The sequence below is a fragment of the Engystomops pustulosus genome, unplaced genomic scaffold (genome assembly GCF_040894005.1).
Source record: "Engystomops pustulosus unplaced genomic scaffold, aEngPut4.maternal MAT_SCAFFOLD_240, whole genome shotgun sequence".
Taxonomy (NCBI): Eukaryota; Metazoa; Chordata; class Amphibia; order Anura; family Leptodactylidae; genus Engystomops; species Engystomops pustulosus.
The window spans coordinates 131,070-150,537 of record NW_027285119.1 but is presented as its reverse complement, the minus strand read 5'-3'; the positions used below and the strand labels follow the sequence as shown (position 1 = coordinate 150,537).

General features: G+C 48.5%; 1 protein-coding gene across 1 annotated transcript in view; it reads left to right on the top strand.

Annotated features, from left to right (window-relative positions):
* Positions 1-3,438: 3,438 nt before the first annotated feature.
* LOC140110290 (ubiquitin carboxyl-terminal hydrolase CYLD-like) overlaps positions 3,439-19,468 on the top strand; it is a 36,999-nt gene continuing 20,969 nt past the window's right edge. Inside the window, exons 1-7 of the mRNA XM_072132135.1 lie at positions 3,439-3,528; positions 7,746-8,245; positions 9,137-9,403; positions 12,301-12,373; positions 12,568-12,755; positions 18,976-19,138; positions 19,227-19,362. Coding sequence (XP_071988236.1) covers positions 7,781-8,245; positions 9,137-9,403; positions 12,301-12,373; positions 12,568-12,755; positions 18,976-19,138; positions 19,227-19,362 — 1,292 coding nt within the window. The 5' untranslated portion in view covers positions 3,439-3,528; positions 7,746-7,780. The remainder of the gene's footprint in view (positions 3,529-7,745; positions 8,246-9,136; positions 9,404-12,300; positions 12,374-12,567; positions 12,756-18,975; positions 19,139-19,226; positions 19,363-19,468) is intronic.

Genomic DNA, 19,468 nt, shown 5'->3' with positions numbered 1-19,468 from the left:
ACTAGACTACTCTGGCCGAGAGGTGTTAATTTTACCACTTAGAAGACCATGCTTCTCTGATCAAGCATAGACTCCCTGGGGTTTTATAACCACCCTGCTAGGCTCACCTTCCTGGCTGATCTTAAACAAATGGAGCCTAATGATTTATAACAGGCAGAATGAAACACAAAGAAAGAATAAAAAAATATATATATATACAACAAACAAACTGTGGAGGAGTAATATTATTATCACAGTCAGTGTGTGAGATGATGGGATTAGATACAGTCAGTGTGTGCGATGATGGGATTAGATACAGTCAGTGTGTGAGATGATGGGATTAGATACAGTCAGTGTGTGAGATGATGGGATTAGATACAGTCAGTGTGTGAGATGATGGGATTAGATACAGTCAGTGTGTGAGATGATGGGATTAGATACAGTCAGTGTGTGAGATGGTGGGATTAGATACAGTCAGTGTGTGAGATGATGGGATTAGATACAGTCAGTGTATGAGATGATGGGATTAGATACAGTCAGTATGTGAGATGATGGGATTAGATACAGTCAGTGTATGAGATGATGGGATTAGATACAGTTAGTGTATGAGATGATGGGATTAGATACAGTCAGTGTGGGAGATGATGGGATTAGATACAGTCAGTGTGTGAGATGATGGGGTTAGATACTTTCAGTGTGTGAGATGATGGGGTTAGATACAGTCAGTGTATGAGATGATGGGATTAGATACAGTCAGTATGTGAGATGATGGGATTAGATACAGTCAGTGTGTGAGATGATGGGATTAGATACAGTCAGTGTGTGAGATGATGGGATTAGATACAGTCAGTGTGTGAGATGATGGGATTAGATACAGTCAGTGTGTGAGATGATGGGATTAGATACAGTCAGTGTGTGAGATGATGGGATTAGATACAGTCAGTGTGTGAGATGATGGGATTAGATACAGTCAGTGTGTGAGATGATGGGATTAGATACAGTCAGTGTGTGAGATGATGGGATTAGATACAGTCAGTGTATGAGATGATGGGATTAGATACAGACAGTGTGTGAGATGATGGGATTAGATACAGTCAGTGTATGAGATGATGGGATTAGATACAGACAGTGTGTGAGATGATGGGATTAGATACAGTCAGTGTGTGAGATGATGGGATTAGATACAGACAGTGTGTGAGATGATGGGATTAGATACAGTCAGTGTGTGAGATGATGGGATTAGATACAGTCAGTGTGTGAGATGATGGGATTAGATACAGTCAGTGTGTGAGATGATGGGGTTAGATACAGTCAGTGTGTGAGATGATGGGATTAGATACAGTCAGTGTATGAGATGATGGGATTAGATACAGTCAGTGTATGAGATGATGGGATTAGATACAGTCAGTGTGTGAGATGATGGGATTAGATACAGTCAGTGTGTGAGATGATGGGGTTAGATACAGTCAGTATGTGAGATGATGGGATTAGATACAGCCAGTGTATGAGATGATGAGGTTAGATACAGTCAGTGTGTGAGATGATGGGGTTAGATACAGTCAGTGTATGAGATGATGGGGTTAGATACAGTCAGTGTGTGAGATGATGAGATTAGATACAGTCAGTGTGTGCGATGATGGGATTAGATACAGTCAGTGTGTGAGATGATGGGATTACATACAGTCAGTGTATGAGATGATGGGATTAGATACAGTCAGTGTGTGAGATGATGGGATTACATACAGTCAGTGTGTGAGATGATGGGGTTAGATACAGTCAGTATGTGAGATGATGGGATTAGATACAGCCAGTGTATGAGATGATGAGGTTAGATACAGTCAGTGTGTGAGATGATGGGGTTAGATACAGTCAGTGTGTGAGATGATGGGATTAGATACAGTCAGTGTGTGCGATGATGGGATTAGATACAGTCAGTGTGTGAGATGATGGGATTACATACAGTCAGTGTATGAGATGATGGGATTAGATACAGTCAGTGTGTGAGATGATGGGGTTAGATACAGTCAGTGTGTGAGATGATGGGATTAGATACAGTCAGTGTGTGCGATGATGGGATTAGATACAGTCAGTGTGTGAGATGATGGGATTACATACAGTCAGTGTATGAGATGATGGGATTAGATACAGTCAGTGTGAGATGATGGGATTAGATACAGTCAGTGTGTGAGATGATGGGATTAGATACAGTCAGTGTATGAGATGATGGGATTAGATACAGTCAGTGTGTGAGATGATGGGATTAGATACAGTCAGTATGTGAGATGATGGGATTAGATACAGCCAGTGTATGAGATGATGAGGTTAGATACAGTCAGTGTGTGAGATGATGGGGTTAGATACAGTCAGTGTGTGAGATGATGAGATTAGATACAGTCAGTGTGTGCGATGATGGGATTAGATACAGTCAGTGTGTGAGATGATGGGATTACATACAGTCAGTGTATGAGATGATGGGATTAGATACAGTCAGTGTGTGAGATGATGGGATTAGATACAGTCAGTGTGTGAGATGATGGGGTTAGATACAGTCAGTATGTGAGATGATGGGATTAGATACAGCCAGTGTATGAGATGATGAGGTTAGATACAGTCAGTGTGTGAGATGATGGGGTTAGATACAGTCAGTGTGTGAGATGATGGGATTAGATACAGTCAGTGTGTGCGATGATGGGATTAGATACAGTCAGTGTGTGAGATGATGGGATTAGATAAATCAGTGTGTGAGATGATGGGATTAGATACAGTCAGTGTGTGAGATGGTGGGATTAGATACAGTCAGTGTGTGAGATGATGGGATTAGATACAGTCAGTGTGTGAGATGATGGGATTACATACAGTCAGTGTATGAGATGATGGGATTAGATACAGTCAGTGTGTGAGATGATGGGGTTAGATACAGTCAGTATGTGTGATGATGGGATTAGATACAGCCAGTGTATGAGATGATGGGATTAGATACAGTCAGTGTGTGAGATGATGGGATTAGATACAGTCAGTGTGTGAGATGATGGGATTAGATACAGTCAGTGTGTGAGATGATGAGGTTAGATACAGTCAGTGTGTGAGATGATGGGGTTAGATACAGTCAGTGTATGAGATGATGGGATTAGATACAGTCAGTGTGTGAGATGATGGGATTAGATACAGTCAGTGTGTGAGATGATGGGATTACATACAGTCAGTGTATGAGATGATGGGATTAGATACAGTCAGTGTGTGAGATGATGGGGTTAGATACAGTCAGTATGTGTGATGATGGGATTAGATACAGCCAGTGTATGAGATGATGGGATTAGATACAGTCAGTGTGTGAGATGATGGGATTCCTCTGCTGTGTCCTGGGAAGGTTGTAGTTTCGTTTTTCGGGGCTTCGCCTCCTTTCAAAATAAACCACGCCCCGCACGCCCCTCTCGCCTCAGATTGGTCTGGTGTCTGCTTGCCCCGCCCCTGTCTACACGGCTCCTGGGGGAGACACTGAGGGCCCAGAACACGGAGCTCCGCCCGCACAGGACACGGGGGGCGACAACAGTGAGTACCCGGGCCCCTCCGTACTGTACACACTGCAGCTGTGTGTCCGGTACAGTGTGTCAGCCTGTCACTGCACTGCACACCTGCGCTGTTATCAGGATCTGCTGGGGGTGGTAGTTCTTCCTTTACTTCCTCTCTGCTGATACATTGTTTATTATATTTTACTTGTATAAAGATACAAAAGTTATAAACCGGAAACAACAAACATCAAAGAGAAAACCCAAAGAGCCGGGAAATCCCCAACTAAGAATATCCACAACTACTACACAGCACAACACTGCAGCCTAGTGCCCAGCGCAGACACTACACCTGCAGTCCCATGTAACAGCACACATAACACAGTGATATCTCCAGATCATGTAGTAGATGTGTCCTGCAGTCCTATGTAACACCACAGATAACAGTGATATCTCTGAGTACAGATCATGTAGTAGATGTGTCCTGCAGTCCCATGTAACAGCACACAGAATACAGTGATATCCCTGAGTACAGATCATGTAGTAGATGTATCCTGCAGTCCCATGTAACACCACAGATAACACAGTGATATCTCTGAGTACAGATCATGTAGTAGAGGTATCCTGCAGTCCTATGTAACACCACAGATAACACAGTGATATCTCTGAGTACAGATCATGTAGTAGATGTGTCCTGCAGTCCTATGTAACACCACAGATAACACAGTGATATCTCTGAGTACAGATCATGTAGTAGATGTGTCCTGCAGTCCTATGTAACACCACAGATAACACAGTGATATCTCTGAGTACAGATCATGTAGTAGATGTGTCCTGCAGTCCTATGTAACACCACAGATAACACAGTGATATCTCTGAGTACAGATCATGTAGTAGATGTGTCCTGCAGTCCTATGTAACACCACAGATAACACAGTGATATCTGTGAGTACAGATCATGTAGTAGATGTGTCCTGCAGTCCCATGTAACACCACAGATAACACAGTGATATCTCTGAGTACAGATCATGTAGTAGATGTGTCCTGCAGTCCTATGTAACACCACAGATAACACAGTGATATCTCTGAGTACAGATCATGTAGTAGATGTGTCCTGCAGTCCCATGTAACACCACAGATAACGCAGTGATATCTCTGAGTACAGATCATGTAGTAGATGTGTCCTGCAGTCCTATGTAACACCACAGATAACACAGTGATATCTCTGAGTACAGATCATGTAGTAGATGTGTCCTGCAGTCCTATGTAACACCACAGATAACACAGTGATATCTGTGAGTACAGATCATGTAGTAGATGTGTCCTGCAGTCCCATGTAACACCACAGATAACACAGTGATATCTCTGAGTACAGATCATGTAGTAGATGTGTCCTGCAGTCCTATGTAACACCACAGATAACACAGTGATATCTCTGAGTACAGATCATGTAGTAGATGTGTCCTGCAGTCCCATGTAACACCACAGATAACGCAGTGATATCTCTGAGTACAGATCATGTAGTAGATGTGTCCTGCAGTCCTATGTAACACCGCAGATAACACAGTGATATCTCTGAGTACAGATCATGTAGTAGATGTGTCCTGCAGTCCTATGTAACATGATATCACTGTGTTATCTGTGGTGTTACATAGGACTGCAGGACACATCTACTACATGATCTGTACTCAGAGATATCACTGTGTTATCTGTGGTGTTACATGGGACTGCAGGACACATCTACTACATGATCTGTACTCAGAGATATCACTGTGTTATCTGTGGTGTTACATAGGACTGCAGGACACATCTACTACATGATCTGTACTCAGAGATATCACTGTGTTATCTGAGGTGTTACATAGGACTGCAGGTCACATCTACTACATGATCTGTACTCAGAGATATCACTGTGTTATCTGTGGTGTTACATAGGACTGCAGGACACATCTACTACATGATCTGTACTCAGAGATATCACTGTGTTATCTGTGGTGTTACATAGGACTGCAGGTCACATCTACTACATGATCTGTACTCAGAGATATCACTGTGTTATCTGTGGTGTTACATAGGACTGCAGGACACATCTACTACATGATCTGTACTCAGAGATATCACTGTGTTATCTGTGGTGTTACATGGGACTGCAGGACACATCTACTACATGATCTGTACTCAGAGATATCACTGTGTTATCTGTGGTGTTACATAGGACTGCAGGACACATCTACTACATGATCTGTACTCAGAGATATTACTGTGTTATCTGTGCTGTTACATAGGACTGCAGGACACATCTACTACATGATCTGTACTCAGAGATATCACTGTGTTATCTGTGCTGTTACATAGGACTGCAGGTGACATCTACTACATGATCTGTACTCAGAGATATCACTGTGTTATCTGTGGTGTTACATAGGACTGCAGGTCACATCTACTACATGATCTGTACTCAGAGATATCACTGTGTTATCTGTGGTGTTACATAGGACTGCAGGACACATCTACTACATGATCTGTACTCAGAGATATCACTGTGTTATCTGTGGTGTTACATAGGACTGCAGGACACATCTACTACATGATCTGTACTCAGAGATATCACTGTGTTATCTGTGGTGTTACATAGGACTGCAGGTCACATCTACTGCATGATCTGTACTCAGAGATATCACTGTGTTATCTGTGGTGTTACATAGGACTGCAGGACACATCTACTACATGATCTGTACTCAGAGAGATCACTGTGTTATCTGTGCTGTTACATAGGACTGCAGGACACATCTACTACATGATCTGTACTCAGAGATATCACTGTGTTATCTGTGGTGTTACATGGGACTGCAGGACACATCTACTACATGATCTGTACTCAGAGATATCACTGTGTTATCTGTGGTGTTACATAGGACTGCAGGTGACATCTACTACATGATCTGTACTCAGAGATATCACTGTGTTATCTGTGGTGTTACATAGGACTGCAGGACACATCTACTACATGATCTGTACTCAGAGATATCACTGTGTTATCTGTGGTGTTACATAGGACTGCAGGTCACATCTACTACATGATCTGTACTCAGAGATATCACTGTGTTATCTGTGGTGTTACATAGGACTGCAGGACACATCTACTACATGATCTGTACTCAGAGATATCACTGTGTTATCTGTGGTGTTACATAGGACTGCAGGACACATCTACTACATGATCTGTACTCAGAGATATCACTGTGTTATCTGTGGTGTTACATAGGACTGCAGGGCTCATCTACTACATGATCTGTACTCAGAGATATCACTGTGTTATCTGTGGTGTTACATAGGACTGCAGGACACATCTACTACATGATCTGTACTCAGAGATATCACTGTGTTATCTGTGCTGTTACATAGGACTGCAGGACACATCTACTACATGATCTGTACTCAGAGATATCACTGTGTTATCTGTGGTGTTACATAGGACTGCAGGTCACATCTACTACATGATCTGTACTCAGAGATATCACTGTGTTATCTGTGGTGTTACATAGGACTGCAGGACACATCTACTACATGATCTGTACTCAGAGATATCACTGTGTTATCTGTGGTGTTACATGGGACTGCAGGACACATCTACTACATGATCTGTACTCAGAGATATCACTGTGTTATCTGTGCTGTTACATAGGACTGCAGGACACATCTACTACATGATCTGTACTCAGAGATATCACTGTGTTATCTGTGGTGTTACATGGGACTGCAGGACACATCTACTACATGATCTGTACTCAGAGATATCACTGTGTTATCTGTGCTGTTACATGGGACTGCAGGACACATCTACTACATGATCTGTACTCAGAGATATCACTGTGTTATCTGTGGTGTTACATAGGACTGCAGGACACATCTACTACATGATCTGTACTCAGAGATATCACTGTGTTATCTGTGGTGTTACATGGGACTGCAGGACACATCTACTACATGATCTGTACTCAGAGATATCACTGTGTTATCTGTGCTGTTACATAGGACTGCAGGACACATCTACTACATGATCTGTACTCAGAGATATCACTGTGTTATCTGTGGTGTTACATGGGACTGCAGGACACAGTACAGATCATGTTGTTACCTGCAGTTCTTTGGGTCTTATCTTGTGTTGGGCCTGGGATTAGGTTCTGTGCTCTGGGATTATGGCTGCGTTGATGGGATTATGGGGATTAGTGACACAGGACGTCTGGCTCCTCTCTGCAGGTGACGGCTCGGGTCTTCTCCACCTGTGGGACATCATGGCCCAGGACGCCCGGGAGGTGGACGACTTCCTCATGTACTTCATCCTGATGGAGAAGGTCCCGGTAGGGGCTCAGGCGGTGGAGCCCGGGCAGCTCTGCTGTATGAGTGAGGAGTCGTATCTCCAGAGGGTAACAGAACCACAGTCCCCGGATCAGTCCCCGGCCCAGTCCCTCAGTGTCACCGCCATCGAGATGAATGTGATGATTGATGTGGACGTCAACTCCCTGCACCCTCTGAGCCCCCGGAAAGCGGCCCTGCTCCTGGCCATCCGCAGCCCCAGCGAGAGGCTCCGCTGCTTCCTGGAGAGGGGTCTTCTGGAGCAGGCCACCCAAGCCCTGGTGGGCCAGAGGGTCCTGGTGGAGCACGAGCAGAAGCTGTACCCAGCCCTCATCCACCATGTGGGCAGCACCCTGGACAGCAGCACCCTGCTGCCCCCCGTCTACTTTGGGGTGGAGCTGGAGGTGGGTCATCCTTCTATATGACAAGTTATTTGGGGTCATTTACATAATTGTTGTCATTTAGTAACAATGGGAGGTCATGGCCGGGGCAGGAGGTTTGGGTGACGCCCGCGTGCCTGGTGAAGCGTTACCATCACATGTCCCTAGAGATGGGGCTGAGCGAGGGATGAAAGATATTGGATTGTTATAATATGGGGGGAGGGGAATAACTACAATCAGGATGGGGGGAGGGGGAGGGTTTAGGTTATTAGTTATAGGACGGGGCATAGGGTTAGGCTTGGCTTTAATGCAGAATTGGTTTTAAATTGAGCTGGACTGGGTATAAACTTGTGGAGTAAAGCTAACCGTGGCTAAGCGGACATGTATCACCAGGATGAAGGATTGTAAACCAAGCACTGACATCCTCTGGCAGGATCCGCTCTTCTTATAGCTTCTTATGTCCTTGTGCAGCCTGAGGGGCTCTGGGCCTAATTAACAGCTATGGAGCCTGGAGCCCCTGAGGCTCATTTGCATTAAAAACCAAGGCATGAGAAGCTAAAAGAAGAGCGGATCCTGCCAGAGGATGTCAGTGCTTGGTTTACAATCCTTCATCCTGGTGGTAGATGTCCGGCCTGGTCAGAGATGATTGTGATCCTGCCAGAGGATGTCTCTGCTTGGTTTACAATCCTTCATCCTGGTGGTAGATGTCCGGCCTGGTCAGAGATGATTGTGATCCTGCCAGAGGATGTCTCTGCTTGGTTTACAATCCTTCATCCTGGTGGTAGATGTCTGGCCTGGTCAGAGATGATTGTGATCCTGCCAGAGGGGGCGCACACCAGTGTCGGTGCTTGGTTTACAATCCTTCATCCTGGTGGTAGATGATTGTGATGATTTGTGATATTTTCTCTCTCACAGGGTGAAGGTGAAGGTCGCGGGAATATGGACGGCTCTTATAAAGGGGCAACGTTCTTCAAATGTAAGAAGAACAGTGGCCTCCTCCTGCCGTTCAATAAGGTTATCTTCTCCGGCGCCCCCCCGGCTGATGATGCGGGGTCGGTCCCTCAGTCCGGATCTGTGAATCCTGGGGACAAGGTGTCCTTCTTTGTGGATGACTCTCTGAAGTCCGGGATCGTGGTCTTCTCCAACAATCTGGCAGCAACGGGCTGTGTGGAGGTCCTGCCGGTGAGGATGTCTCCTAAGGTCCATCTCCAATATCCATGTGGACAGGGACCGGCTCATCTCGGACCTGACTTCTGCTCCCCCTTGCTTCTGCCCCTTATTGCTTCTGGTTGCCTCCGCTCCCTCGTGGCTTCTGCTCCCTCGTGGCTTCCGCTCCCTCGTGGCTTCCGCTCCCTCGTGGCTTCCGCTCCCTCGTGGCTTCCGCTCCCTCGTGGCTGCTGCTCCCTCGTGGCTCCTGCTCCCTCGTGGCTTCTGCTCCCTCGTGGCTCCTGCTCCCTCGTGGCTTCTGCTCCCCCGTGGCTTCTGCTCCCTCGTGGCTTCTGCTCCCCCGTGGCTTCTGCTCTCCCGTGGCTTCTGCTCCCCCGTGGCTTCTGCTCCCCCGTGGCTTCTGCTCCCCCGTGGCTTCTGCTCCCCCGTGGCTTCTGCTCCCCCGTGGCTTCTGCTCCCTCGTGGCTTCTGCTCCCTCGTGGCTTGCTGCTAATAAAAAAAAGCCAATTCAATCATAAAGCGGAAGTAAAAAACTTCCGTTCCTGGTCTGTGACCTCAGTGACGTTTAGTATGGAGGCAGATTGATCTCTCCTTTCCAGCTCTACAGATTCTTATTCTGCTGTTTTGAAATCTCCACAATATTTATATTCCAAGAATGTAACTTCTCCTGGGGTTTTGTCCTCACACTGCTGTGCTCTGTGCTCTCTGCAGCCAGTGTTATGTATTGTCCCTGGAGAGATGTGTAATCAGACCTCACACTGCTGTGCTCTGTGCTCTCTGCAGCCAGTGTTATGTATTGTCCCTGGAGAGATGTGTAATCAGACCTCACACTGCTGTGCTCTGTGCTCTCTGCAGCCAGTGTTATGTATTGTCCCTGGAGAGATGTGTAATCAGACGTCACACTGCTGTGCTCTGTGCTCTCTGCAGCCAGTGTTATGTACGGTCCCTGGAGAGATGTGTAATCAGACCTCACACTGCTGTGCTCTGTGCTCTCTGCAGCCAGTGTTATGTATTATGCCTGGAGAGATGTGTAATGAGACCTCACACTGCTGTGCTCTGTGCTCTCTGCAGCCAGTGTTATGTACTGTCCCTGGAGAGATGTGTAATCATCCTTCACACTGCTGTGCTCTGTGCTCTCTGCAGCCAGTGTTATGTATTGTCCCTGGAGAGATGTGTAATCAGACCTCACACTGCTGTGCTCTGTGCTCTCTGCAGCCAGTGTTATGTATTGTCCCTGGAGAGATGTGTAATCAGACCTCACACTGCTGTGCTCTGTGCTCTCTGCAGCCAGTGTTATGTATTGTCCCTGGAGAGATGTGTAATCAGACCTCACACTGCTGTGCTCTGTGCTCTCTGCAGCCAGTGTTATGTATTGTCCCAGGAGAGATGTGTAATGAGACCTCACACTGCTGTGCTCTGTGCTCTCTGCAGTCAGTGTTATGTATTGTCCCTGGAGAGATGTGTAATCAGACCTCACACTGCTGTGCTCTGTGCTCTCTGCAGCCAGTGTTATGTACTGTCCCTGGAGAGATGTGTAATCAGACCTCACACTGCTGTGCTCTGTGCTCTCTGCAGCCAGTGTTATGTATTGTCCCTGGAGAGATGTGTAATCAGACGTCACACTGCTGTGCTCTGTGCTCTCTGCAGCCAGTGTTATGTACGGTCCCTGGAGAGATGTGTAATCAGACCTCACACTGCTGTGCTCTGTGCTCTCTGCAGCCAGTGTTATGTGTTATGTATTATGCCTGGAGAGATGTGTAATGAGACCTCACACTGCTGTGCTCTGTGCTCTCTGCAGCCAGTGTTATGTACTGTCCCTGGAGAGATGTGTAATCATCCTTCACACTGCTGTGCTCTGTGCTCTCTGCAGCCAGTGTTATGTATTGTCCCTGGAGAGATGTGTAATCAGACCTCACACTGCTGTGCTCTGTGCTCTCTGCAGCCAGTGTTATGTATTGTCCCTGGAGAGATGTGTAATCAGACCTCACACTGCTGTGCTCTGTGCTCTCTGCAGCCAGTGTTATGTATTGTCCCTGGAGAGATGTGTAATCAGACCTCACACTGCTGTGCTCTGTGCTCTCTGCAGCCAGTGTTATGTATTGTCCCAGGAGAGATGTGTAATGAGACCTCACACTGCTGTGCTCTGTGCTCTCTGCAGTCAGTGTTATGTATTGTCCCTGGAGAGATGTGTAATCAGACCTCACACTGCTGTGCTCTGTGCTCTCTGCAGCCAGTGTTATGTATTGTCCCTGGAGAGATGTGTAATCAGACGTCACACTGCTGTGCTCTGTGCTCTCTGCAGCCAGTGTTATGTACGGTCCCTGGAGAGATGTGTAATCAGACCTCACACTGCTGTGCTCTGTGCTCTCTGCAGCCAGTGTTATGTATTATGCCTGGAGAGATGTGTAATGAGACCTCACACTGCTGTGCTCTGTGCTCTCTGCAGCCAGTGTTATGTACTGTCCCTGGAGAGATGTGTAATCATCCTTCACACTGCTGTGCTCTGTGCTCTCTGCAGCCAGTGTTATGTATTGTCCCTGGAGAGATGTGTAATCAGACCTCACACTGCTGTGCTCTGTGCTCTCTGCAGCCAGTGTTATGTATTGTCCCTGGAGAGATGTGTAATCAGACCTCACACTGCTGTGCTCTGTGCTCTCTGCAGCCAGTGTTATGTATTGTCCCTGGAGAGATGTGTAATCAGACCTCACACTGCTGTGCTCTGTGCTCTCTGCAGCCAGTGTTATGTATTGTCCCTGGAGAGATGTGTAAATATACCTTAGTGTATGTTGTTAGTAGCAGCAGGACTGTGAATAACAGTGCATTCCAGGGCCTCATTAGACACTGGGGGCAGTGGATGGGGTTGGGTGGTCCGGCGTTCCCTTCACTCTCACCTCTTCCATCTTCTTCGGCAGGAGGAGGCTCCGTCCTGTGAGTTGATGAAGATTCCTCTGGATTCTATAGTGAAGGAGGAGACTGCGGCCCCAGGTACAGTATCAGGACCACGTAAGACCCCCCCCCCCCCCCCCCATTGTCATGTCCTAGTCACAACCCCAGGGCTTTGTTAAAATGTATCAGTGATGGATGAGTAGTATCTCCATTCACTGACAACAAGAAGAGATGCTGAACTCCATCAGCTGCAGTGCACAATGATGAAGCTGTGATGTCACTTATACTGGCAGATCATCAGAGCCCGGTGCATGATGGGAAGTGCGGGAATCCGGAGGACCCCGGGAAAGTCAAAGAGAGACCCCTGGAAGTGAACTCCCTGGTGCAGATCCAGTATAAGGAAGGGGAGCTGGCCTTCGGGATTATCCGCTGGTTGGGGTACTTACCTCTGAATGAGGATGTCATGGTCGGAGTGGAGCTGGTAAGTAGGAACATACTGAAATCCTCTGTGCTGCTGTGGGGCCACCCACTGTGTAACTCTTATACCATAAGTACACACCTTCCCTGAAATCCTCTGTGCTGCTGTGGGGCCGCCCACTGTGTAACTCTTATACCATAAGTACACACCTTCCCTGAAATCCTCTGTGCTGCTGTGGGGCCGCCCACTGTGTAACTCTTATACCATAAGTACATACCTTCCCTGAAATCCTCTGTGCTGCTGGAGGCCGCCCACTGTGTAACTCTTATACCATAAGTACACACCTTCCCTGAAATCCTCTGTGCTGCTGTGGGGCCGCCCACTGTGTAACTCTTATACCATAAGTACACACCTTACCTGAAATCCTCTGTGCTGCTGTGGGGCCGCCCACTGTGTAACTCTTATACCATAAGTACACACCTTCCCTGAAATCCTCTGTGCTGCTGTGGGGCCGCCCCACTGTGTAACTCTCATACCATAAGTACACACCTTCCCTGAAATCCTCTGTGCTGCTGTGGGGCCACCCCACTGTGTAACTCTTATACCATAAGTACACACCTTCCCTGAAATCCTCTGTGCTGCTGTGGGGCCGCCCCACTGTGTAACTCTTATACCATAAGTACACACCTTCCCTGAAATCCTCTGTGCTGCTGTGGGGCCTCCCCTCTGTGTGACTCTTATACCATAAGTACACACCTTCCCTGAAATCCTCTGTGCTGCTGTGGGGCCGCCCCACTGTGTAACTCTTATACCATAAGTACACACCTTCCCTGAAATCCTCTGTGCTGCTGTGGGGCCACCCCACTGTGTAACTCTTATACCATAAGTACACACCTTCCCTGAAATCCTCTGTGCTGCTGTGGGGCCGCCCCACTGTGTAACTCTTATACCATAAGTACACACCTTCCCTGAAATCCTCTGTGCTGCTGTGGGGCCGCCCCACTGTGTAACTCTTATACCATAAGTACACACCTTCCCTGAAATCCTCTGTGCTGCTGTGGGGCCGCCCCACTGTGTAACTCTTATACCATAAGTACACACCTTCCCTGAAATCCTCTGTGCTGCTGTGGGGCCACCCCACTGTGTAACTCTTATACCATAAGTACACACCTTCCCTGAAATCCTCTGTGCTGCTGTGGGGCCGCCCCACTGTGTAACTCTCATACCATAAGTACACACCTTCCCTGAAATCCTCTGTGCTGCTGTGGGGCCACCCCACTGTGTAACTCTTATACCATAAGTACACACCTTCCCTGAAATCCTCTGTGCTGCTGTGGGGCCGCCCCACTGTGTAACTCTTATACCATAAGTACACACCGTCCCTGAAATCCTCTGTGCTGCTGTGGGGCCGCCCCACTGTGTGACTCTCATACCATAAGTACACACCTTCCCTGAAATCCTCTGTGCTGCTGTGGGGCCGCCCACTGTGTGACTCTTATACCATAAGTACACACCTTCCCTGAAATCCTCTGTGCTGCTGGAGGCCGCCCACTGTGTAACTCTTATACCATAAGTACACACCTTCCCTGAAATCCTCTGTGCTGCTGTGGGGCCACCCCACTGTGTAACTCTTATACCATAAGTACACACCTTCCCTGAAATCCTCTGTGCTGCTGTGGGGCCGCCCCACTGTGTAACTCTTATACCATAAGTACACACCTTCCCTGAAATCCTCTGTGCTGCTGTGGGGCCGCCCTCTGTGTGACTCTTATACCATAAGTACACACCTTCCCTGAAATCCTCTGTGCTGCTGTGGGGCCGCCCACTGTGTGACTCTTATACCATAAGTACATACCTTCCCTGAAATCCTCTGTGCTGCTTGAGGCCACCCACTGTGTAACTCTTATACCATAAGTACACACCTTCCCTGAAATCCTCTGTGCTGCTGGAGGCCGCCCACTGTCTGACTCTTATACCATAAGTACACACCTTCCCTGAAATCCTCTGTGCTGCTGGAGGCCGCCCACTGTCTGACTCTTATACCATAAGTACACACCTTCCCTGAAATCCTCTGTGCTGCTGTGGGGCCGCCCCACTGTGTAACTCTTATACCATAAGTACACACCTTCCCTGAAATCCTCTGTGCTGCTGTGGGGCCGCCCACTGTGTAACTCTTATACCATAAGTACACACCTTCCCTGAAATCCTCTGTGCTGCTGTGGGGCCGCCCCACTGTGTAACTCTTATACCATAAGTACACACCTTCCCTGAAATTCTCTGTGCTGCTGTGGGGCCGCCCACTGTGTAACTCTTATACCATAAGTACACACCTTCCCTGAAATCCTCTGTGCTGCTGTGGGGCCGCCCCACTGTGTAACTCTCATACCATAAGTACACACCTTCCCTGAAATCCTCTGTGCTGCTGTGGGGCCGCCCACTGTGTAACTCTTATACCATAAGTACACACCTTCCCTGAAATCCTCTGTGCTGCTGGAGGCCGCCCACTGTGTAACTCTTATACCATAAGTACACACCTTCCCTGAAATTCTCTGTGCTGCTGTGGGGCCGCCCCACTGTGTAACTCTCATACCATAAGTACACACCTTCCCTGAAATCCTCTGTGCTGCTGTGGGGCCGCCCCACTGTGTGACTCTTATACCATAAGTACACACCTTCCCTGAAATCCTCTGTGCTGCTGTGGGGCCGCCCCACTGTGTAACTCTTATACCATAAGTACATACCTTCCCTGAAATCCTCTGTGCTGCTGTGGGGCCACCCCACTGTGTGACTCTTATACCATAAGTACACACCTTCCCTGAAATCCTCTGTGATGCTGTGGGGCCGCCCACTGTGTAACTCTCATACCATAAGTACACACCTTCCCTGAAATCCTCTGTGCTGCTGTGGGGCCACCCACTGTGTAACTCTTATACCATAAGTACACACCTTCCCTGAAATCCTCTGTGCTGCTGTGGGGCCGCCCACTGTGTGACTCTTATACCATACGTACACACCTTCCCTGAAATCCTCTGTGCTGCTGTGGGGCCGCCCCACTGTGTAACTCTTATACCATAAGTACACACCTTCCCTGAAATCCTCTGTGCTGCTGTGGGGCCGCCCACTGTGTAACTCTTATACCATAAGTACATACCTTCCCTGAAATCCTCTGTGCTGCTGGAGGCCGCCCCACTGTGTGACTCTTATACCATAAGTACATACCTTCCCTGAAATCCTCTGTGCTGCTGTGGGGCCGCCCCACTGTGTAACTCTTATACCATAAGTACACACCTTCCCTGAAATCCTCTGTGCTGCTGGAGGCCGCCCACTGTGTAACTCTTATACCATAAGTACACACCTTCCCTGAAATCCTCTGTGCTGCTGTGGGGCCGCCCCACTGTGTGACTCTTATACCATAAGTACACACCTTCCCTGAAATCCTCTGTGCTGCTGTGGGGCCTCCCCTCTGTGTAACTCTTATACCATAAGTACACACCTTCCCTGAAATCCTCTGTGCTGCTGTGGGGCCGCCCCACTGTGTAACTCTTATACCATAAGTACATACCTTCCCTGAAATCCTCTGTGCTGCTGTGGGGCCGCCCCACTGTGTAACTCTCATACCATAAGTACACACCTTCCCTGAAATCCTCTGTGCTGCTGGAGGCCGCCCACTGTGTGACTCTTATACCATAAGTACACACCTTCCCTGAAATCCTCTGTGCTGCTGTGGGGCCGCCCCACTGTGTAACTCTCATACCATAAGTACACACCTTCCCTGAAATCCTCTGTGCTGCTGTGGGGCCGCCCCACTGTGTAACTCTCATACCATAAGTACATACCTTCCCTGAAATCCTCTGTGCTGCTGTGGGGCCGCCCCACTGTGTAACTCTCATACCATAAGTACACACCTTCCCTGAAATCCTCTGTGCTGCTGGAGGCCGCCCACTGTGTAACTCTCATACCATAAGTACACACCTTCCCTGAAATCCTCTGTGCTGCTGTGGGGCCGCCCCACTGTGTAACTCTTATACCATAAGTACACACCTTCCCTGAAATCCTCTGTGCTGCTGTGGGGCCGCCCACTGTGTAACTCTTATACCATAAGTACATACCTTCCCTGAAATCCTCTGTGCTGCTGTGGGGCCGCCCCACTGTGTAACTCTTATACCATAAGTACACACCTTCCCTGAAATCCTCTGTGCTGCTGTGGGGCCGCCCCACTGTGTAACTCTTATACCATAAGTACACACCTTCCCTGAAATCCTCTGTGCTGCTGTGGGGCCTCCCCTCTGTGTGACTCTTATACCATAAGTACACACCTTCCCTGAAATCCTCTGTGCTGCTGGAGGCCGCCCACTGTGTAACTCTTATACCATAAGTACACACCTTCCCTGAAATCCTCTGTGCTGCTGTGGGGCCGCCCCACTGTGTAACTCTCATACCATAAGTACACACCTTCCCTGAAATCCTCTGTGCTGCTGTGGGGCCGCCCCACTGTGTAACTCTTATACCATAAGTACACACCTTCCCTGAAATCCTCTGTGCTGCTGTGGGGCCGCCCACTGTGTGACTCTTATACCATAAGTACACACCTTCCCTGAAATCCTCTGTGCTGCTTGAGGCCGCCCACTGTGTAACTCTTATACCATAAGTACACACCTTCCCTGAAATCCTCTGTGCTGCTGTGGGGCCGCCCACTGTGTGACTCTTATACCATAAGTACACACCTTCCCTGAAATCCTCTGTGCTGCTTGAGGCCGCCCACTGTGTAACTCTCATACCATAAGTACACACCTTCCCTGAAATCCTCTGTGCTGCTGTGGGGCCGCCCCACTGTGTAACTCTTATACCATAAGTACACACCTTCCCTGAAATCCTCTGTGCTGCTTGAGGCCGCCCACTGTGTAACTCTCATACCATAAGTACACACCTTCCCTGAAATCCTCTGTGCTGCTGTGGGGCCGCCCTCTGTGTAACTCTTATACCATAAGTACACACCTTCCCTGAAATCCTCTGTGCTGCTGTGGGGCCACCCCACTGTGTAACTCTTATACCATAAGTACACACCTTCCCTGAAATCCTCTGTGCTGCTGTGGGGCCGCCCCACTGTGTGACTCTTATACCATAAGTACACACCTTCCCTGAAATCCTCTGTGCTGCTGTGGGGCCGCCCCACTGTGTAACTCTTATACCATAAGTACATACCTTCCCTGAAATCCTCTGTGCTGCTGGAGGCCGCCCACTGTGTGACTCTTATACCATAAGTACACACCTTCCCTGAAATCCTCTGTGCTGCTGTGGGGCCGCCCCACTGTGTAACTCTTATACCATAAGTACATACCTTCCCTGAAATCCTCTGTGCTGCTGGAGGCCGCCCACTGTGTGACTCTTATACCATAAGTACACACCTTCCCTGAAATCCTCTGTGCTGCTGTGGGGCCGCTCACTGTGTGACTCTTATACCATAAGTACATACCTTCCCTGAAATCCTCTGTGCTGCTGTGGGGCCGCCCTCTGTGTGACTCTTATACCATAAGTACACACCTTCCCTGAAATCCTCTGTGCTGCTGTGGGGCCGCCCACTGTGTGACTCTTATACCATAAGTACACACCTTCCCTGAAATCCTCTGTGCTGCTGTGGGGCCGCCCCACTGTGTAACTCTTATACCATAAGTACATACCTTCCCTGAAATCCTCTGTGCTGCTGGAGGCCGCCCACTGTGTGACTCTTATACCATAAGTACACACCTTCCCTGAAATCCTCTGTGCTGCTGTGGGGCCGCCCCACTGTGTAACTCTTATACCATAAGTACATACCTTCCCTGAAATCCTCTGTGCTGCTGGAGGCCGCCCACTGTGTGACTCTTATACCATAAGTACACACCTTCCCTGAAATCCTCTGTGCTGCTGTGGGGCCGCCCCACTGTGTAACTCTTATACCATAAGTACACACCTTCCCTGAAATCCTCTGTGCTGCTGTGGGGCCGCTCACTGTGTGACTCTTATACCATAAGTACATACCTTCCCTGAAATCCTCTGTGCTGCTGTGGGGCCGCCCTCTGTGTGACTCTTATACCATAAGTACACACCTTCCCTGAAATCCTCTGTGCTGCTGTGGGGCCGCCCACTGTGTGACTCTTATACCATAAGTACACACCTTCCCTGAAATCCTCTGTGCTGCTGTGGGGCTGCCCCACTGTGTGACTCTTATACCATAAGTACACACCTTCCCTGAAATCCTCTGTGCTGCTGTGGGGCTGCCCCACTCCTGTTTTTGCCTCCTCAGGAAGAAGACCAGGGCTTCAGTGACGGCCTCTGGTGTGGTCACCGCTATTTCTTCTGTCCACCAAAGCGAGGACTTTTTGTGAAGCTGAAAGCCTGTCAGCCGGACACCCGCTTCCTGTCCAATAGAGATTCCACCCCAAGTAGCCTGCAGAGCGAGAAACCCAGTGAGTCCCCGCCCACACTGTGCCCGCCAGTCCCTCATTGGACAGACAGAGGCGCTATATCTGCTCACAGGGACTTTCTATGTTTCAGGTAAAGATGACGGTCCCAGGGTGAGGGGGAAGGTCCCTCCTCTGCAGGGGGCGGCTGCGGTGGATATTTTAGAAGGAGACATGAGGGGGATCCAAGGCCATTGCAATTCATGTTACATGGATGCTGCACTCTTCAGGTAATCCATAAGACGCTTTGATTAACTGGCAACTTGTTCCTCGGGGGCGGGGCAAAGCTCCAGGACACCGCATTCTGAGTGTATCACAGGGGGTTCTTGATTGGCT